The sequence below is a fragment of the Euwallacea fornicatus genome, chromosome 10 (assembly GCF_040115645.1).
Source record: "Euwallacea fornicatus isolate EFF26 chromosome 10, ASM4011564v1, whole genome shotgun sequence".
In the NCBI taxonomy this organism is placed as follows: Eukaryota; Metazoa; Arthropoda; class Insecta; order Coleoptera; family Curculionidae; genus Euwallacea; species Euwallacea fornicatus.
Genome location: NC_089550.1, coordinates 1017279 through 1039893, shown reverse-complemented (window position 1 = coordinate 1039893; position 22615 = coordinate 1017279). Strand labels below are relative to the sequence as shown.

At 42.3% G+C, this 22615-nt stretch overlaps 2 protein-coding genes across 3 annotated transcripts in view; one reads left to right on the top strand and one right to left on the bottom strand.

The window, feature by feature from the left end:
• The window catches only part of Calx (sodium/calcium exchanger 3), a 54282-nt gene extending 39453 nt beyond the window's left edge, over positions 1–14829 (top strand). The window contains exons 3-7 of one of the 2 annotated variants that reach the window (XM_066286513.1): positions 429–565; positions 6494–6692; positions 8279–8437; positions 12674–12845; positions 14346–14829. In XM_066286513.1, coding sequence (XP_066142610.1) covers positions 429–565; positions 6494–6692; positions 8279–8437; positions 12674–12845; positions 14346–14550 — 872 coding nt within the window. In that variant the 3' untranslated portion in view covers positions 14551–14829. Of the gene's footprint in view, positions 1–419; positions 566–6493; positions 6693–8278; positions 8438–12673; positions 12846–14345 lie in introns of both variants that reach the window. The other variant, XM_066286512.1, reaches the window with a different exon arrangement.
• A 4248-nt stretch (positions 14830–19077) lies between these two features.
• On the bottom strand, positions 19078–21472 carry LOC136341487 (probable maleylacetoacetate isomerase 2). The gene is made up of 5 exons (XM_066286514.1): positions 21305–21472; positions 20372–20423; positions 20084–20310; positions 19526–19670; positions 19078–19395 (listed from the first exon to the last, which is right to left on the bottom strand). Exons 1-5 carry the CDS (start codon positions 21323–21325, stop codon positions 19184–19186), a joined length of 657 nt encoding a protein of 218 aa, XP_066142611.1. The 5' UTR covers positions 21326–21472; the 3' UTR covers positions 19078–19183.
• Positions 21473–22615: the final 1143 nt, after the last annotated feature.

Sequence of the window (22615 nt, the reverse complement as noted above, 5' to 3'; positions counted from 1 at the left end):
AGCTAGGCACCGTTCGAGTATTGACTAATGCACACATAAAATATCTACAACAAAATAGAGCTATAATGGTAAGTAGTATTCCATATGTCGATAGAATGACGTTGAAACTTGGTATTTTCTAAAGTAGAGACCTTAGCGGGACAATATGTTGGAAAAGGGAAATAAGGGATCATGCATTGTTTCAGTAGGGGTAATTGGTTTAGAGCGTGTCTACATCTAGCCATAAAGTTCCTAGAGCCTTAGCAGTTAAGTTTGAAATTTCCCTGTACACGTTTATCAAATATTTACTCATCCTTCAATTGAAATATCTTGAATTGAAGCGAATGTTCCGTTTTCAAAAAAAAAACGCACATTGTAGCAATTTTAGTAGCCCAATACTGCAAAAAGTGTTTAAATATTGATTCTCTATTACATTCTAGATGAAATAGCAACCCTGGCAAGCGAAGCGGAAAAGAAGCGTCCAGAAGAACGAACCGAAAGGGAGCAAATAGCCATAATGGGCAAACCCCGTCTAGGAGAGATAGCCAGAGCACAAATTAGGATAAAGGAGAGTAAAGAGTTTAAGGTGAGCACTTGTCGCACTTGCTCTCCATACACGTAAAACCCGAGCTGAACATCGTAAAAAGGGAAACGAAGACCTCATCAACAGGGCGGAACCCCATTTCAGATCAAATGATCCAGGCTAATAGGTTTCGAAGCATATTTCCTAATGGGGTGTCGCGTGATGTTTGCAAGATGCATTGTTTTAATGTTCGAGGAGAACGTCTGGGTTTTTACGCTCGGTGCGTCCCTGATCGGACACCAGAGGCGGATCAGCGAATCGTTACGGATTAACAATTTTAAGATTATCTTAAAGACGTGCGTTTCCGGTCCCTGACCGCTCTGCGAGTTTATCGGATTATATATATTTTATGGAGGTCAAAGCTGGCCATTCAGTCAACCAGAGGCCAGGGGAGTATCAGGGAGAACCAGGAAGTTACAAATTATTGCACACAAGGAAACCTGTCCCGGCCCTAACCACGGGTGGGACTGCCGGCACGGATGCGTGCCACGTTCGAGAATCCGTCGATTCGACGGGTTTAATATAGGAGCGAAGCATGACTCATCATTCAGTTAGTGTAAAAAATTAAGGAACCTTTTTGGAAAAATAGTTTCATCATTCGTTCCAACGCTAATTAATACGTGAAAATCCAAGTATGGATCGCCGCTAATTGTTTAGAACAATCGGCAATTGAATTATTGACGACGAATTGGAGGCGCATCATTTCCAGCTGACTAACTGTTGGAGGCAAATATTGAACGTTTCCTCATAATCAACTTTAAATATTTTATTAAGTCGAAAATAATCTGCTCCGGCACTGGGTTGAACACGTGTGTGCTAAACTGAAGTAATTTGGGAAATTGATTCACCATAAATCAGAGGAGTGGACGGTCGGAACAAATAACCGCCACATTAATAATTTCTTAAAGTAAAAAAGTTATTACGCATAAAAATCGTCTGTGCCAACACTGACGATCGGGCGAGACCTCCAGTGGAGGCGTCGGCTCAGCCCGAGCGATTGTGCGAGTTGATTGACGAGGAAACAGAGGTGCGTCAGGTCGGCCCGGCCACGACTGAGCAGGCGTTAATGCGACATTTTCTAAAAAACTTAGAAAACCCGATTGCTTTCGGAATCACCCTGTCTCGGAGCCGATTGTCGTACAGGGTGTCCCAGTTGTGGAGGTAGTAAATTCCGCCGCGTATTCCACATTGAAAAATAAGTGTGGTGTGTTATGTAAATTGCACGCCGAAAGTGCTTCGGTGCGGAAGTGCGGGTGTGAGGCAGTCGATCATCCAAAGAACCCAATTGTGCATTGAACTGGACGTTCGGGCCGCTTTTGCGAGAATGTCCCCTCTTGTTCTCTGGTTGAAACATTGAAATGGCAAAAACCAGTGGCGTGCCGCGTTTTTCTTTAAAAATAACAAGCGGCTTGCCCGTACGCACGTCACTGGTAGAACTAAAAACGATATTTTTAACGTTGAATTCGCGTTGCTATTAACTGTCAAGCTCTATCCTATACGACTTCTATGTAACTCTCGAAATTTCATTAAAATATTTCAAACGGTTTCGGACATAGTCACGAGTTCGTGATTTTTTAATGAAACTTTAATACCCTGTACGTCCGTAACGAAGCATTTTGGCGTATAGTTTTGTATAACAAACTACGCTTATTTTTCAATGTAGAATGCGCGATTGAATTTACTGCCTCTCCAACTGGGACACCCTGTATACACATAAACTTCCATCAATTCAGCCGAGGAACGTTTTCGAACAACATTCCCGGCCAAAAATAATCCCTTCCGACACTGCCTATCACGCGGAAAAACTAATATATCTGTCATATTCGGGAAAATTGGAAATATCGCTCGATTGCCATCACTTCTTTCGCGTTTCCCCTCTCCATAGTAACTCACCATCTGCCGTGATGGTGAAGATTTGGTAACAAACTTAATTCCTCGATAAAGCGCATTCGAGCAGATTTTAAATCTCTGAGCTTCTTATCGGGCCATTCTATAGGCAAACTCGGTGAATCGGCTTCTTTCAATTCAATTTATCTTCGCTATCGGAAGTGTCCCATGCAAGCGTTTTGCATGCAAATTTACGATCTAATGGAATATAAGCTAAAGCCGAATTTTTAAACGGGAAATTTGAAGGAGAAATCATATGGAGGGAATCTGATTTAGGTGCGTTTCGAGGAGATTTACAAAAGCCGTGGCGTCGATATGTTTCATCTTCCACATATATCTGTTTTGACCTGCTAAGTGAAAAATCCTGTTCTCCAGCTACGAAGCCAACAGTCAAGGTTCGGGGCCGTCATTTAGTCCTACATTGTTTCTCGTTTATGTGAATGAGGACTTGCCGAGAAGGAAAATGAGGGAAAAATGTATCATGTTTTTTATCTTTGTTACGGAATCAATTTTCTTTCTGTAGGTGGGGAATTCGAGGAATGTACAGGGTGTCCGTTTTCGCTAGCTGCAGCGGGACGGGTACCCGCCGGGCAGCGCACTTGGGGGCGGATGCAACGATGGCACCTGCAGTGCGAACGACACCTCTAACCTTGGTTCAAGTGAAAATTCACGGATTCACCGTCGTCAACCGGAAAAAACGATTTCTGGAGGAAATGATAAAAAAAACAACTGCCCTGGGCCGAACTCCCCTGAGTCAATCAATAAAGCGTGGAGACGATTTCGGGATCAAAAGAATTGTATCAAATTCTCCTTTGAATGGGCGGTAGCAGGTGAAAGTTTCGTCGAAACGAGTTTTTTTGAAATTTATGAGGGGGTAATTTGGGAACTCTTGGAGGCGAGTTTAGAAAGAAAATATCTATTATAAACGCAGCTCCTTCCCGCAAAAGAAGTTTCACTTCAAAGGTAAATCCTACTGAGAGTTCCCGACTGTGCTCGAAATTCGAAAACTCTCGGCCTAGATCGGTCTAAAACGCGACGAGACGCATGATATTTCGCCCAAAACCGAAAAGGGGGGGGGGGGAGTTGATGATTGCGTCATTTTCCACGGAAATTTTTGAAAAATCGCCAATCACACAACGGCTGCTGTTGGGGCGAACATTTGGTTGATTTGAGGGGATGATAAAAATAAACTCTGGTGTCTGACCTAACGACGTTACGTCTCTTTTTCCTTACCAAACGAATGACCAATTTTCCTCTGAGGAGAAAAATAATTTGATATTGTCAAGATTCAAGGGGAAATTGCAATTGCAATGGTTGCTGATACGTTTTATCGAATGTCGGAAAGAATATTTCAAGGAAACTTTCTGTCCCGCGCCAGGGAAACCCTCATTTTTATTCTTAGTTGACCATTAATAAGGGTGGCTCGTAACATCCTCCCTGAAAAATTGAGTACTTCCCGAGCTTCGCCGTGACCCGAATAAACGGACCTAATCACCTTTTGATCCGATACCCGTTTACAGTTGAAACTTCAGCAATTCCGAACTGATAACTCTAAAATTCATTTTCCCCTTCGCAACTGCCCCGTCCCTCCGCCGCCATTTAACTCCAGCTCATTTCGGTGAGTTAGTAAAATTCCACGTGTTAGACGAACTGAGCTTTGTGTCTTAACGAACGACCCGTGTTGGTTTGTTTTTTGCAACTTTGCTGCATCGTTAACTGACCGGCAATTCGTAGAAACGTGGCGCAACTGCTTAATGGACTCAGCTGGTGGAAGTTACCGATTTTCTTGTTCGGATATCGCAAAAAAGGGCCGCTGCGACGCGGCCTGGCGGTAGGCCGAATTTAAAGCCGAATTCACTAACACATCGCTTAATCCCTTTCGGATTAGCCGAACCTGAATGGCGGTCCTCGCGAATCCTTTGCTGCTAAACGGGATCCAGAACGCGCCATTATTTGTGCCAACGTTAAAAAACGGAATTCTGTGCTGAAAGCGAATTCATTAAGTTCGTATTCGATGCAGTTCGCTGACACGCAAATTTATATGGAAAAATCGGTCGTTCCGTGAAATTATCAGATGAACGAAAATTGACGACCAAAATTGGACGGGATTTATTACGTTTCGGACAGGCACCGGCCCGTTGAAAACGTTACGTTTTGCCCGATCGACAGTCTCCTAACAACGAATTTTCCTGATGGACGTGCCGGCAGACGAGGCACCCCGGGCGGCCCGCCGGATCTCCCGACCTGACACTTCTCGACTTCTTCCTTGGAAGGCGCCTCGGCAGCGCGGTTTACGCGACTCCTGTACAAAATCTTCGAGTGACACGGTGAAGAACTGTAGAGGCGCGTTTTAACGTTCCAAAACGGACGTTTGGAGAACCTTCGCGCGATTACGTGGAGGGTAATGGGGTGCGTTTCGAACGTCCCTCGAAAAATTGGGAGCTTCGAGTAAAATTGAATTAGAAAAAAACAACAGTTTGGAGCGGTTGTTTGCAGACCTTTAAGATGATGAAGTGCTCGGCCCAAGCTTTCTATTGGAAAAAAAGGAAGCTGCCACTCTAAGTTATGAATTTTCTACATTTTCTCCATTTTAATTTTCGAACCCATCCGTCATCATACACGAATGGACAAATAAACAACGTCGATGAATAAAAATAAAAATCCCATTGTCTGGGTTTTATTGGGTAAACTTGTCTGGTACAGGCTTTGCACATCCGCCCCATTTGAATTTCAAAACCGAGATAAATAATAGAATTTCCCTTTCCGCAAAATAAGGTAAAATGGAGGGTAATAATTTATATCAAGCACTCGCTATCCGGTGCTATTGAAGCTTAAACGCCGTGGAGCTTTAGAAGGAAGGTGATTGATTAATTAATAGTTATCGAGGGCCCTTCTTCCAAAAACTACCGCCGAACTGAGAAGAATTCCTAACTTAAAGTCCTTCCAATGTGAGTCAACATTGTCAGTTTGATGAGAAACTAACACCAGAACTCCAAGTTCGATCTAAACTTTGGCATTAGTTCGTCGGGGTCGGTCAATGATAGGAGGATGGACGTTTAATTTTGGTAATTTCGAATATCAGTCTCTCTTAGAAATACGTCCTCGAGGGCTAATTCCTGGAATCAGATTACACAAAAGTTATAAACTCCTATCCAACCTAACAGGGTGAGAAATTCAATTTTGCGACACAAGTTTGCGAACGTGATCGGAAAAATCCCACATTGTTCCTTGAGAAATAGCACCTCATCTGTCTCCTTTTAGTTTACCGGGGATTTACTGCCGAGGAAAATGAAAAAAAAAAAAAAACACTACCGCAGATGTGGTGTATACAGCGGTTGTAAAAAGTATTGCAACGCTTTTACAACTTTTGATAAACCCGATATTTTTCTTCAACGCTCAAACCCGTATAATTTTATTTTAAAAGAGGAATTTAACGTATCGTTTTCGGCGTTCGAACTTCTCTCCCCCGTCCAGCCGCACCCACTAAGTTTTCGTTTTTTTAACAGAAATGCACCCAGCCATACCAAATGGAAGCTCTCTCCGTTGATAACGGATGCGACGGTATGCTCAGAACTAACAGTGGGTCGACAGTTTCCTTATGAAATAAAATCATTTTAATTGAAATAAAGCGACCCAGTGTTGCGACCAAACAAAATTGAACTCCCTACAATAAATGCTCAAATTGGGCTCTTATAGCAATTTGACGACGACTCGGTCGTCCCTCGGACCCTTTTACGCGATTATCCAGTGTTGCTTCTGTTATTCATTCTAATTCCGTTTGAATTCCGAGACGTGAATCGTCTAAATTTTGCGGTCCGCTTTCGCAAACGGAACATTTTAACTCGTCCCCGCAAAAAAAAAAAAAAAAAAAAAAAAAAATCGATGGGCGTCAGATCTGGAGATCGCGGCGGCCATTGCATCGCGCCTTCTCTCAACTTATGAACGCGATCCAATACTTTTTACAAGCGCTGTACGTCTGTGTCCTTCACCCTTATTGCCACCATTCATTCAAGCTTATAAATAACTTAACCTGTCGTTTTGCAGAATACAGTAGACAAGTTAGTGCAGCGGGCCAACGCCTCCTTGCTGATAGGCACTTCCTCTTGGAAGGAGCAGTTCGTAGAGGCCTTGACTGTGAGCTCTAGCGATGAAGACGACCAGAAAGCTCCCTCAAAATTGGACTATTTCATGCACTTCCTCACGATTTTTTGGAAGATAATGTTCGCCTTTGTTCCTCCAACTGGTAAGCTTTTCCTGTAATAAATGAGCAAATACTCTTAGGGAAATAATAAATCTCTCTGGCTAATAAAGAGCGGAGGGAGATAATTATTTTCCCTCAAACAGGCTTAATTAAAGCTCTAGGTTTTTTAAAGCAAACGCTAGTTCTCATCGGTAACTGTCCCCCTGAATAATCGCCCAGGAGTTTCCTGCGTGGCTCTTAGAAGTGCCCATCCTGACTGAAACAAGAACTAAATCCCGATCCTGTTGTGTGGGGGATTAAATCTTATTTTAATCCGCCCAAATGAAAATTTGATAAATTCGCTTAACTTTCAAAATCATAAACTACTGCCCAACAACTAACAGCGACTTTTAGGGAGAAAAAGGGACCTTTTTCCGTTCCGAAGCGTTTTTAACCGTCAGAAACTCAGTTCTCGCGCTTCGGGGCATGCTCCCACATAGGGAGTTAATTTGTTTATTTTGAATACTCATAAAAATAGTTCATGTCGTGTTCTTTTAGATGAAAATTCTCATCTCGCGAATGCGCACAGAGACGACACCCCCGGGTTGTTTTTAAACATAAAAAGCATCCCTAAAGCCGGCGTTTGATTGGGGTCAATATTGACTCTCTGTGGGCACTCTTTTTACATGATCGTTTTTGCAAGGGGGAAATTGATGGAAATATAAGCTCCATTAGGGTTGCGTGTGCGAATATTATTAGCAAATGTGGAAATTGGTATTTTTTCCATCGATTTGGAAGTGTACATTTGAGGGTCGTGTGCTGTTTTTTTTTTCGTTAAATCCAAACAAAGATTTAGCACATCGATAGTTCGAGTATCATTTCCCACGAGATCCACTTTGAACAAAACCGCACCTCACACAAAAAATAATAATTCAGATCAAATTGGCGAAATCTTATTCTCTAGTTTCGCTTTGGGGCCAGCTTAATGCTAGAGCTTTAAATTGAGTGCTCATGCTCTCTCAAGTATTCTCTAAAGAAACGTTTTCTGGAAAACGATGTCTTTGGGCAGAATTTCGTTGTAGCAGTTTGGGGTTTTTGACTAACAAATAGCTCAAACTATTTCCTGCAAAATTCAATTTTGACGTAGGAATTATACCGGAATAAGCCGGAACTCAAGAATGAGTGGGGAAAAAATATGCTCTATAAGATACTTTTCTTGGTTTATCTTAGGTTCAAAACTCGTATCTCTGGGTAAAGGTAAGGTTTCACATCAACGTTTTAATAGGTCAAAGTAAAAATATTATTCTCTATTACATGGGATTTTCCTATGTCACAGGCCGGAGGCCTGTCTTTACTACAGACTCGACATATGCAGACTGGGACCTGATTGACTTGACAACTGACCCCTGCCCTCACGGATCGAAAAACTGCACCATTCGGAAATCAAACTGCCTCTAGGTACCTGATTCTCTAATTTGACCTGACCTGAAATATCCCTTATATAAACATTACAAATGGCCAGATGTGGTGGCACATCCCACGAAGCTGCAATGTAAATCCTACGTACTTGGCGATAGGTTCCGAACCCACAGATGGACGAAAGCTACGTGTATATTTTTCGTAAGAGTCTTAATTGTTCTCCTTTCCAGATATTTTCAAAGGCTACCTCTGCTTCGTCGTATCCATATTCTGCATAGGCGTAGTGACCGCAGTTATAGGAGACGTGGCATCACATTTCGGATCTACGTTAGGAATTAGAGACACAGTCACTGCCATTCTTTTCGTTGCATTAGGAACTAGCATCCCCGGTAAGTAAATCCAGATCGTCCAATGAACAATCTAGAAAGTAGAACTTTGCCCTAAAAGATTCCCCGCACTTTGATTAGAGGGGCGGACTGGTGAGCTTGTTGAATGCCAATCAATGCGTTCGCAGGGCGGAATTACAGTGTGAAAGAGGCGGAGTTTAATTAAATGACTAATTTAATTTATGGCAGCAAGAGAAAATTACTTTTCCGAACTTTCATCAAAGGCGAAATTCACCATTCTATGATCGACCACTCCAAGATTAAAGCGGTGAACTCCACTGAGAAAGAGGAACGGCTGTTTGAGAGGACTTTTAGTTCTATGGGGTGTCACTCCCTAAAATGTGGGTGGTGGAGTTGCATCGAGAAAGAGGCGGCGCTAAATTATGATGTCCAAAATGTAGGAGAAGCTTTACAGACGAAACAGACTAGGAACAGTCCATCTATTAATTCGGGTTTAGATGTTGTGTCTAACTTTTGCATATTTTTGCAACACCCTTGAGAAGAAGGAGATAATTGCGTTCTTTATTTGCGGTGACGCCTGTGGGGGGTTTTTACCGGACTCCAACTTTAGTTAAAACCTCTTAAATTCCAACGGAAGGGCGGGGCTTTTTATGACGTGCGGCCTAGTTAGACTGCTCCCGTAGGAAAAACATATTTAAAAGGTTTTTAATTTTTTGAAGGGGTTTGTGACTCTGTTATGGACCACTCAAAATTTAGAGAGGGCGGAGTTACATTGAGAAAGAGGCGGGGCTTAATTGGGTTATTCCGAAGGTAGAAGGAAGTTAACTAAAATCTTCTGATGATCTGAAAGGCGGCGTTTGCAAATGTTTTGCCGTCCGCTTACATGAGAGCTGCGATGCGAACGAGACGAGGCTTAATTAGCCTCGTCAGAACGCACGGAAAAGAAGGGCGTGGCCGTTCCTGATTAGCTGGTGGGAGTCTTTTAGCTTCGGAAGCCTAAAGAAATGTTGATTTTTTCTAAGCGACTAGAATCGTCGCCTTAATTTATTTGCAGTTTACTAAATGGTCTTGCAACACTAAGTTATAAAGGATCTGGATTTATGACTTTGCAACCTGCCCTAATCTGTCTTTTATCCATTTACGTAACGTCAATTGCTGTTTTACCTAAGAAAATTCTCTGAGCACGCAACTTGGGGAATTAAAAGGCGGCATGACGGTATAATATCGCTTTTATCAAAGCCATAACTATGCGGAACGGGAACAAAAAATTACTATTACATACGTATTTAATGGTACTAGTACCTCGTTTTTACGATTCAATTAGATGGTTATGCTTTCGTCAATGTCGTACCTCTAACATTAAGGAATGGAAAGTTTTATGGCTCATTTTATGCTTCGCGCATGCAAAGCAAATAAGCTTCGATGGCAACTTTTTCACATCAAAGGGGGGCCCTCCCCGTGCCCGAAATTCGGGGAAAAAAAAATTCGGCACAATCCCCAAAGAGTGTTTCACAAACCGCAACGGAGCCAGTCTTTTCCCTCTCAATCTGGCCAACTGAAAAAGTTTACATAGCGAAAATGCCGCCAACGGAAAATAATCTGGAAAGTCTCCGGGGTAACCAAAGGCTTTCCAGGGAAATGGGTTTATCTTTCGTTTCGCTTCAGGTGCCGAAAGGTCGGGCTTTGGGTCAATAAACATAGCGAAAAATTTCATTATCAGCCCATTTTTACGCCAATATTGGCAATTGAGATATAATTATCGTCATCGGAAATTACTGTCGAATATTAAAGAAGATTATTGGCCCTCGGGAATTGCTTTGGAAATATTTGGATGAGCGAAAGTCCGAAAGTTGATTTCCGGTCCGAAAGAGGCAAGTTCGGCCAGAAAAGACGAACAGAGTTGCCTACGAAGGAGTTTTGAGTTTTGGCGAAATGGATGATTACGATTATTTTGTTGGGGGCTCGAGGGTGGGACAGAAGGGACATGACTCGCTCTAACGGGCAAGAATTAAAACTTATTCAATTAGCGCTTAGGTAAGAGAGCTATTTTCACTCGCCCCGGAGAAGGGAGGAAATACTGCATCCGGGAGAATTTTGGAACTTAATTTCACGTCCGCGCCGTCGCGAGATGGACAAATCCGAGTTTTTACCAGGGAGTAAACGTGTCGCATGTAACGTCCCTAGACCTCAACTACGTTCTCGAGAGGAACTTTTCTGGTATCAACTAATTCCTGGCAAACAACCCTAAAATGCACCCAAATCCAGCAACTCTGATACTGAACTCGTCGGGCCCTTTTGGCAGTAATAATAATCATCAGGCCTTCACGTGTGAAACGACGACTTTTGTAAACTTCACGTACAAAGCCCCGCAAAACATCCCAAATCCCTGCGACAGCATTTACCGAGCTAAATATTCCCTGCGGCGTTTCCTGGAAGAAGGAACTTTTGCATAGTTCGGTGTAGGTAAATAGAACAGCGCCCATTTACCTCGTTACTCATCACGTATCCTCCAGAGAAAAATTGTTTCTTGTTACGTAGTCCGTTTGAGATTAAGCTAAGTGGCCGAGTTTTGGGCGCTCAAGAGGGATTTCCTCCTGGGATGGGAGTAGCCGAATCCAGGGCGATTCCCTTCTAAGATCCGACCTGCGAATATTTCCCGGGAATCTCCCCAAACTCGCCTGCTCCTATCCACTCGCACATGGGAAAATTTTCATTAGTGCAACGCGACTTTCCAACATCTATGGAGCAATAATTAAATTGGCCAGTTCTAATAATTATCCCCTAATTAAATCCTTCGGCCATTTAACCCCAACTCCTATCTGACAGCATCATTTACACCTGGCACGTTAAAGCAAATACACATTGCAGTGAGTTTGAAATTGATTTTAGCAATTACACATTAGTCTCGCTTAATAGCTATGATGATTCACTAGTTCTAACTCCCATAAATCGTCACATATGGGCATTTGCGGGCATTTACATCCCGTTTCCACTCAGCTGGTTGGTTGTCGATGAAACGCGGACAAACCTCGGTGATTATGATGTGACGAGGCACCGTTCGAAAAGTTCGCCGCTTCAGAAATTGTTTCGGCGATGAAAGATCAGATCTTAAAAGCTCTAAAAAAAAATAACTCAAAAATACGCCACTGGAAATACGCAGTGGCGCGTCGATTCGCGCACGGGCCTCGTGCTGGTTCCATACGCATACCAGAGAGAGAGAGAAAGAGAGAGAGAGAGATAGAGAGAGAGAGAGAGACAGAGAGCGAGACAGAGAGACAGAGAGACAGAGAGAGAAAGGGGGGGGGGAATCACCTACGCCGATGAAGTTTTCTCTGAAGTCTGAAGATTGTTCAGAATTATTAGCGCTAAATTTAGTCGTTAACGACTACTAAGAAGTTTATGGCCATTTCAACACGTTCAATTAATTATTCCCGCAACGAACGGAGAAAGCATCTCTTCTTACCGCACGAGCGTGAAATGTCGCGCACGAGGCGCAGGCGAGCAACCTTCGGTAATTTCAAGTTGCGACGTCGATTTTCGCCATAGGCGTAGACGTTAGTTAATTAACTGACGTTTTGATCGATTATCAGACACAGTCGTATGCGGGCCGGATGCAAGGGGATGAGATTGGCCCTTAAGCAGAGGTTAGAAACGAAATGTTTGAGTTGGAAATGTCGGGTGGCCGATTGAAAACGAAACAGACGAGGTTCTGCCCGGGAACTTCATTTGCGCAAACGCCGCTTTTACTTTTAAGGGGGAAAAATGCGAAAAAATCGCCTCCAAATTGTTTCGCCCCTTAGCGATGCGATTGCAACCTTTAAAATGCTAATAGGGACGATAGGGCCATTGATACACCGTTCGAAGGGTCTTGCTTTCCTGAATTTAGTGCAATGTTTTTTTAACGGTATTATATCCTACTCTAGGCAGTTCGAGTCGTATGGCAGTCTCGGTAACATGAAGACAGTTTTAAAATTTCGCTCTTGTAGAAATTACAGAGGTATGCCCTTAACTGTACCTCCCTTCTGCCCTCATTTTTGAGGTGCGCACCGGCAAATACTCATTTTCTTATTGCTGTTGGCGTTTGAAGGCTTGCAAGGGAGAGCCGCTGAAATTTGGGTGCTCCAACGTCGCTCCCGGGAAACGTCCCTTCTTTCGCTCGGATCCAAGATCGGGCCCCTGAATCAAGGGCCTGCGCTTCTACTATTTGAACTAATTGAAGTGGCAAAACTTGACCGAACATTTGACGTCTGATTGCTTGAATTTTTCATCTTTTTCCAGATACTTTTGCGAGCAAAGTAGCGGCCATCAACGACAAACACGCAGACGCGAGCGTCGGTAACGTCACGGGCAGCAACGCCGTCAACGTCTTTCTGGGCATCGGCGTTGCTTGGTCTATTGCCGCCATCTACCACGGCATAAATGGGAACTATTTCAACGTGGATCCTGGAAAGTAAGCAAATTGTATTATTGATCGTAATTTTAATAATAAGACTAATAATAATGAAGCACTAAATATATTAGAAAGTCTACGTCGTCACCGATTGAATAAAGATTTCCATACACCACGATTAACTTCTTTTCGCACGATTTCTAGTATTAAGTCGAATATGATAAAAACTTTTTCCTCAAAAAAAACATTGTTCGGAACTCAAATTTTAGCGTCCAAATCAGACGTTGGAGTAACGTAACGTTAACGTAACGCAGGCAATTTGAACAGGCTCGGACACGCGACGCGGATCGTGAACAACGCGCTTCCCTTAACGTTACGTTTACGTTAAGTAAATCTACAAATCTGCATTGAAACTTTAACAAAAACCCTCCGTGAATCTTGACTTCAACTATATTTCAATATCCGTGAAATGTCGCAAACAAACTTGATGTCCAAGCAATAAAACATAAGAAGGACTTTAAGTCTCGAAACTTCAAAAACACGAACAATATACGTCTGTGTCTCGTTCCTGGGAGGAGCATTTTTCCTGCCAGGCCGATTACACGGATGTCTGAAAGGTCATAACTGACCTCAATGACCCGGTGCCTGACATAAATCAAGATTTTCCTGCGATGGTTAAAGGAAAACTTTTTCAGTGAGAGAGGGCGTTTCTTAAATGGGTGCAAAAGGAAACGTCCGGAACAGGGCTGAACATATTTAACACTTCTCCGTGTTTGTTGGGAAAGAGCGCATAAAAGAGAGATAAGGAGCATTTCGTTTTAAGTCGTTTTTTACTGCGAGAGTGCGGTAAAGGAGTTGCGAACAGGATTTACCAGCAATAAACTGCTGTGTAGGCAGAGTAGTTCCCACAGAGAGGTTCAAATAGCCGCCGAGCATGCGGTAACAATTTTACTCCCCGCAAAAACTATCTTTCTGATAAAGTCGTCGATACTTTGATACATTGGCCCTTACGCAGTTTCTTACGCTGTCCAGAGCAAATAACGCCCGAGAAATATTTTTCGCGGGCGTCGTTGACGTCTGACATGCGAACATGTTTGCGGACGGTCAGACAGTTGACGTTGACATGCGTGCGATAGAACTTCTTCAGGCACACGTCAGGCTCGGATTTCAATTTGAAGTTACGCAATGTAACATAATTTTAACACACGTGCGGTCACAAGCGAAATATTGCCTCTACCACGTGCGAAAGTGTTCCTACCGCTCCCGATTGCCGAGCGAGCTCCGCTTTGTGTCAAGTGAACTGGCACAAAATCGCTCCTGTCAACATTAAATATATTTAATGGCGATCGGACAACTGACGTGCCTGCGGCCTTTTTAACGCACACGGGCGGCAAAGTTGCGATCTCAAATCGAGTTTATGAAAAAACGACATAAATTTAACGCATGCGGTCTTGTAGAATTGACATCATACTTCGTTTGTTCAACTGCAAGCCACGTGCGAGAACTATCATTTCCCGCACTCGTTAGATAAACAGCCATTAACGTATTATTGTATTTTAGTTTGGCCTTTTCGGTGACAATATTCTGCACAGAAGCAGCAGTGGCCATCTTCATTTTATTCGTACGAAGATCGAAGATTGTGGGAGGGGAACTTGGAGGACCCGTGTGTCTGAAGTACTTCACTTCCTCAGTGTTGTTCTCTCTATGGGTCATTTACTTGGCGCTCTCCACTTTGGAGGCCTATGGAATTATAAGCGGGTTTTAAGTGTTCGGGTGCTTTATCAGAGAGTGTTTAGCCACGATAATATTTGTGTTTATAGAAGTTTAGCGATAAGAGGAGGATTAGAAATTTATAAGAAATTTTGAATTAGTGTTGGTGAGCATTCCTGTAAATATGTATCATAATGTTAATTATAGACATTTTGTTATTCAACTAGTACAAGGCAGCAACTAGGAAATTGATAATGTTAGCTTCCTCGGGGGTTAACAGTATGTGACTTATTGAGTTTTGATATTATTTTTCATTAGACTTGATCACGCGTAAGTCGACGAAACTTTTTTCCGAAAATTTGGTGCTTTCAAACTTAGCAGAACTTCTATTTTTTCTTCATATTTTTTATCTATTAATGAACAATTATTCGATTAAGTTCGAGCTTCGAAAGGGACTATCGGAAATTTTTCCCTAAAGGTTCTGGTTACCTCTCCTGACCCTTGACGACCTAATTGGTGGCCTAACTCTTCACGTTCTCCATTCTAATTGTACTTCCTTTGCTGGCCGGAAGTGCGTTTCGACGGTTTTGAAGGATGTGATGAAAGGCAAATGAATTTGTATAACTACAGATGCGCGCCAGAGGCGTTTCGAAAAGGGGCAATATCTGAGAAAACATGCAAAAATAATACACTTAAAAAAACCTCTCAGAAACAAGTTACTCCACTGGGTGGGTAAAAAAAACAGCCCAAAGATTGTTCTGTCGGATCAATAGATTTTAAATTCGTTCTCCGCGATTCAACGGCGAGCTTGACAGGATCAAATAAAGGCCGCTGACGTATTGATGAGAAAGCATATAATAAGAAAACAATTTTTCGAAAACCAGGGACGTACCGGGCAAAGTTTGAGCGGGGCAAAAAAGTTGAAAAATCATCGTGTTTTTATGAACATTTTTAGATGCCCGATTCGGCCGCTGGCGGAAGTAAAACCGAGAACGGCCCAAGAATTTCCTAGTGAGCCTGAAAATTAGTTTTCGAAAAAAGTTTTTCAAAAGCGGTTTTAAAAGCTGAAAATTGATATTTTCACTAGCGAACGGCAGCAGCCATTTAATTTTCACAGCGTTCGAAATTACGCTTTCGGCAACAATGAGGATACCAAAAGTGAATTGAATCAAAAAAATTTTAGTTAAATGAAGGACGTTCGTGTTCAACAAACAAACTTTCAATACGAGTTACGTCCCGGAAAAGGTTTCTTTACGACCGAGAAATGCTACTGGCAAAAGGGCTAAAGTAACTTCCCCAAGGTAGACACAAGAGATAATAAATCAAATCACCTGAAACCCTCTTTCCCCAACTTTGCTATCAACTTTATCATGAGGGTAGATAATTGTCTTAACTTCCTCGCTCAGCTATGACTGAGGGCACAATTAACAGGAAGTCGATTTTAAAAAGAAGATCAAAGGGGTCGAAATTCGATAAATTATCGACCGATTTCCTGTTTTGCTCTTAATTTTAATTTTGAAATATTGGCTCCAGCTATATTTCGATTTTAATTACGTTCCTGGTAAAGCTATCAGGAGATGAATAATTCCGCTATTATACCCGTAATGTATGTAGATGTAATTTAAAAGCAGGACTGTACATATTGAACAAAAGTAATGTTTGATTATTAAGTTGATTATATACGAAATAGGATTTTAAATAGGTATTAACAAGATTGATGACGAAAACGTGAAATTTATTTTTTATTGTGAAAACTACTTATTAAATACTCATATTTGTGTACAAAAAAATGTAAATTAAAAATGTCGTTTTTAGATTTTTGGATAATTAGAATTATTACTTTTAAGTAGAATTAGCGCTTAAATTAAGTGTTGTTACATGAAAAACGTTGGAAGGTAGAATAGTAGATAAGTAGCTCGTAAATAGTTCTATCCCCAGAATTGGTGGGCTGACGTCACATAATCGTCAGCCTCGTGCCTCAATGAGAGCCGAAATAGCGTCAAATCTCGCATGTAATCGAATTACTTCCGATAAATTTGGAAATACCAAAAATTAAGGAAAACCAGCAAAATTTTCCACACGTAGCACTGTTGGTGGATAAAAATAGTTTAAGCTCAGTACAGAGCGCCCCAAAAATAAACCGACAAGCTTTAGGGGGCGGCGGAGGATGTGAGTACAAACGGTTTTTCCTTAATAGACATGTGTCCGCAAACGAGCCGTTTGGACAGAGGGAAGAAAATATGGTGTTGACCGTTGTAATCACTTTTCGCTCGCGTTGGACTCTGTTTTGTTGGCCCGGAAACAGTGAATTTCCGGATATTGTCATCAATTTACGAGTCCTAATGCCGCGTCGACCGGAAGACACGTGGGAACATAACTTATCGACACGAACTCCAAGTGTCACGAAAAATTGCTGAAAATCCAAATTTTCAGCAATTTTTTCCTTCGGCATGTGCGGGGCGTCAGTGAACGAGAGTCCGACGTTTCACATGGTGATTTTTCACGAAGTTTCAAATCTGAAAGTTCGCGCAAACACATGTCCTGGCTCGTTTAGTTTTGACGATGCGGAGTATCAAAGTTGAAAAAGTAAATTATCCGATATCGTTCGATCTCGCCCAGTCGAGTTTGCGAAAGTTCGTAACCCCGGAGGGGGGGGGGGAGGGGGGGGGGGATTCAAATTTATCAACGATTTAACGGTGCCTTCTAGAGGGCGCCGCAAGCGCCCATCGGGGCACTCTTAACATCATAATTGAGATAATCGAATCATGTCAAAGGATGCGAAATACTCCTGGAATTTTTTAGGGTTCGCAATTCAATAAAAGGAAGTTGATGGCGTGCCTAGCGCGAGGAGGAGGACGTTCCCAGCACTTTTAACAATTTTCATTAATTACGTAGCTTTTTTTGTTAACATTCGGAAAATGCTACTTATTGCAAAAAATTTCACCCTGTTTTGACCGAAAGGCGATAGCATCTGGTTTTCGAAGTGTCATCTGCTGATTTCTGGGGATAAAAAGTGAGATATTGAGCTATTTCAGCGCTTTTGAATGATTAGCGTGCATGGTCAGCTTTCGATGCGTTTTTCTCTTGTAGCGATGGCAATAAGGCACACTTTTTTAAACGGACAAAGTAAAAAAAGAAAAAGCAATTTTTCCGCTCGAAAGTGATACGCGGCGTGGCAGGAAAAAACCGCAGTTGCTCAAAAGCGTCCCGGCGGTCGCCGGCGGCGCCCTCTGGAAGGTACAGCCAAACCGTCAGCAAGTTTGCAATCACGTTCCCGAAAATCCCCCGGAGACGAAACTCCGGAAAATTAGCTAGGAAGAGATCGAATTCGTTCAATTTCACCCTGTATAAACATAATTCCCTGCGCATCGCGAAAGTTCGAATAAACTCACCGATTAATTGACTTCGCCGTTCCTCCAGCCGAAAAGGTTTCAGAAGCTCCAGCATTGGCAAATTATTAAAACGACGGGAATTATGTTATTAAGAGAGAAGGCCTCGGGCGCGCGAGAAAGGGTCAGGAGGTAGGCGCGTGGGAGCACGCCCTATCCCTGCCAAATTATAGTGTGACGACAAACCGAACGTATGGAGAATACATGGCGGAGCAATTCTCTCAAGAATGCGAGACCACAAAAAATACTCGATGAAATATACCGTGGGGGTTAAGAACCCTCTTAAGCCTTCGAAAGCGTGGGCTGCATTTCAGAACTCACCTAAAATTTCACGTTCATCTTGTGATCTTAATAAGCCCCAGTTCCCTGTTGCTTCCAATTTAATTCAAGATTTTGCAGGCGTTTCGTGACGAATAAACTATGGAAATCGTAGATGTTGCGGTGAGAACCGTGAGAGATCGATGTATAAATATAATGTAAACTTCTCTTCAACGTAGATTCTCTTAGGCGGTAGCAGGCACTCATCGATAGTTTTTAGCCCAGAAGACTCATCAAATTTGCATCAAAAATTTCGAAAGACCAAAATAATAATCAAGACCAAACGTTTTTAACCAATCAAAAGGCAGATAGATTTTTTAATACGTAGTGGTTAGAGGAACTATAACTTTGTATCTAATAGATTCTTTAGGAGCAGCGAAACTCAGATTTATACGGGGACATTCATGATGCTTTCCATTTTAGTACCAAAAGAAGAGGGGGTAAAAAAAACATGAAATCGTGCGACCTTTTGGCAGAACCAGAAAGGGCAGGTTTCCTTTATCCGGTTTTCGTTTTAATTCTATTTAACTTAAACGATAATTATAATCTTACTCGTATCTACTAGACCCACCACTTGTGGTCGTTACCTGTCTCTTGTCCTTTGTCGTTAATTGTTGTCAGTAACGTTAAAAATGGTCCTAACATTGTAAACTTAAGACAAATAATGTTGTTCGAAAATAAAGTTTTGAATTAGAATTTTGCGTGTCATTCCTGGTGAATTTAGCGAGTAACCATCCGAGGTTTTTCCAGGTGCGTTAGCTTTCTTCTCCTTATTTTCCTTTTTCTTTAATTTTAATTTTCCTTATTATTTTTTATTATTATTTTTTTTATCAATTGTTTCATCTCAATTTCGCAGCAAATTAATTTCGGTGCCGTTTCAGCAAGACACTTTTATTAACACACGTGAAGAAAACCGAATTGACATCAACCGCACAAACTATTATAAGTATAAGTAGGTATTTACACTGTTCAAAGAAATGCTTATTTATGGGCCTCCGGTGGACAATCCGGCTGATTGCTGGGATGGGCCGCCAGGAAGGCAGGATGCCTCTCTAATTCCCTATCGATCCTCAAGATAATTGGAAAAGGCCGTAGATCCACGTGGAATCTCCTCGCGTTGAAAACTTGAGGGATAAGGCAACAGTCTGCCAAAGTTAATTCGTCGCCCACACAATATTTGCCGGCACTTGCACCTAAAAGATATCGATTCCCCTTAAGCAAACGGTTCGTGGAGTGGGAGGGGGAGGGGGAGGGAGACGGGGGAGTATGGGCAGTTGAGGGCGTCCTCAGATCGACGAAAGGGCATAATATATGGTTCCTCACCTAAAAGTTTCTCGACCGCCCTAAATCCTCGATTTATCCAATGCTTGGCCCATTCGTCTTTTTTCTCTTCTCCCACGTGGATCAGGACGGCCAAGTTTTGCAGAGGTTGGATTCCGGACACGATAACTTCGCATATTTCACGCACCTGCAAAGAAATTAAAAACTACGCAGGAGGATCAAACAAAGGGGGAAAATCGTGTTTAGGGGGGCACCAGGAGGCTCCAGAGAATATATGAAAGAGTAAAGTGTCAAAATTTTCCGCAAGTTTCTACCAAACGTGTCCAAATGAGATGCCAACGTCGTGAGATGATTTCGAAAGGTTTCCGCAGGCGTCTCCCTCTGCATACTCGCCACATTCCTCATCCAGATAATCCTATCACGTCTCTCATTCATTCTCAATTTCGGCGTTTTCCATTAGACAAAGAGTCTTTGTCTTAATGGATGAAGACGCGCTACATTGATTTTATAGCGTTACACGCAAAGACATATTAAAGTTCAGAAAACTTCACGTTCCCTGATGGAATCCGCTATATCCACACATTATGATAAACCCTTTACCTTGGCTCTCTTAACAAATTCGGCGGGCAACAAAGCCCTATGTGGCCGCGTCTCCTCCAAATACTGCATAATACTGAGTGATTCGATCAAGGTGACGCCGTCGATGTAGAGAGCCGGGACCTGCTCCATGGGGTTCAGTTCCCTGAAGTCGTTGGAGTGGTGCTCTCCTCCTCCTTTGATCAGGGACACCGGCTTGATTTCATAGGGGATCTCTTTGAGGTTCAGTGCTGAAAATTGCAATGTGATTCGTTTTGATTCGTGAAATTCATCATGCGGGAAATCAGGTACCAATTCTGACGCGCCAGGAGCATGAGCTTCTCCAGTAGGAGTAGAGAATTGTCTGAAAGAGAAAGGAGAAAAAGCTTTGAGTAAACGGGGAGAGACGAAGAGAAACCAATTATGGAGGACCAAGGTAAGGGGTTGGGACAAAAGGGGGATGTCAGAGGATGGGAGAGAGCGCAACTCGCGAACAAACAACATGATTGCGCAAATTGAGAAATATTTATTTCTCCGAGTAAAATATTCACAATCTACATGTTATTCAAGTTATAATTAACTATTTAAACGGATTTTAACAACAACAAGATAATATATGCCGATCTATAAATATACACAGGACTTATCAGAAGTTGTTTGCTTTGTTGATTGAACCGATATATGTGCGCGGGTACTCATCAACTACTTAATGATGGTTTTTAAAGGTTTTGGAGACTAGATCTGGTACGAAACCATCACGGATTTACCGACGAGCAAAATATTTGCGAAAATAACTACCAAAAAAATGCCCTCCCCTGTTCCGGAGCGGATCTCATAAACCGGTAGAGTTAAACCATCGCGATCTCCACGTCCACTCGGCCTAATGGAAACAAATTCGGAGGAATGAGATATGAGAAATGAAAAAAACTTCAAATGGAATAAATGCGGTTTTAGATCTGGAATTCACGTGAGAAATCTAAAAAACGATAGTCGAATTGATTATCACTTGATATGTATACCTAGCTGGCTGACCCTAGAGCTGGTAAGAAATTCGGATTGCTCCAAGGAGACTTTAAAAGAACCGATGGTGCTCCGCAATATTTTGAAGGAAACACTAGACAAAAGTAGAACGAAAAGAACGCCGAACAGGAGGAAAAGTGTTATTGTTTGATTTGAGTTGGCTCCAGGCTTGAACCTAGTTCCGTAAAATTTTCCAATACCATCCAATTAACATGAATTATTTACCTTTTCATGAGGTGTCGCCATCCCCTCACCAGTAATCACCACAAAATACTCTTACACGTCCCTAATAAACTACGTACTTTTCCAATCACTAGACTTTAGATCTGCACCATCAGCCGGCTACTGGCGACGTCTTGAAAGACTCTGACCTCAGTATAAACTGGTCGTCGCGTATTTTGATTCAAACACGTGGATTACGATTATGCAAAACGGGCGACAGGTTTCCACTTTCGCATTTGCAAACGAGTTTTCAAAGGAGTAAGTGCGAGGTGCTTTTTTATCGGTTTTATTCCTTATATCAAAACCAATCTGGTTTGGCGAATTTCAAAGGGCCGGGACAACCCTTTGATGCTTGTTTATTTCGCGTTCTTTCCAGGGAAGAGGGGAAGAGATCGGGATGTGCAAAAAATTGGTTCGATGTAACCGTTCGTGTCCGTTTGGACGGAGGCATTCTTCGAAAGAGATTATTTGAAAATTATTAATTATTTAGGAAAATGGTCCTCCACAGATGGTGTGCAACCACCTGTTCAACTCATAACGGCCCCTAATCAATTTATTTCGGTGATTCGTGGATTTTCGGGCCAATCATTCGTAACGCGAACCATCGCGGAATATTCATAACGATTTTGTAATAAAATCTCTGGGAGGCCTTCGACATTGAAAAATCAATCATAAACTCGTTAATTAATGGAGTTTTAAGTTTCTAAATTTCCCAGTTCTCGGCCGATTTGAAGCTCTATTAAGGACGGCTCGCGGCAGTCAATACGAAGAGCGCCCAAAGTACCACCAGTCGTGTAAAAGTGCCGAGAGTCCCGAGATCTTGAGTCAAGAAAGTATCGATATATCGATGTTCCGAACTATCGATCTATCGACACTCGATTCGTTTCAAAAAGGGAAAGAGAGGGATTACTGCCCCTTTTTAGGTTGTCTGCATCAAACGATATGCAGTGGCGTGCCAAACCTAAATCTAGAGAGAAAAGTTTGACTGCAAAGTTTAGGTTGCGTTCAATCGAACGTTAAATATTTCTTAGAGCCCAACAAACGGGAATTTCTTAATAGAATCTTATCAGCCTCCGGCCCTGATTTTTTCACTGTCGCGTAAAATCAGTGGACGCATTGGACGATAAACAGGGGCGTACCAAACACGCGCCTACCCCACAAACCTGCCAGCTGCACTAGCTTATTTCCTCTCACATTTCGAAGCTGTTTTTCCCATTTCGCTACTTCCAGTCAGAAGACCGACCAAGAGAGACCATTATTCCTACAAGAAAATCTGCACGGACTATGTTGAATTTCAACCGCTTCTGCGCAAGT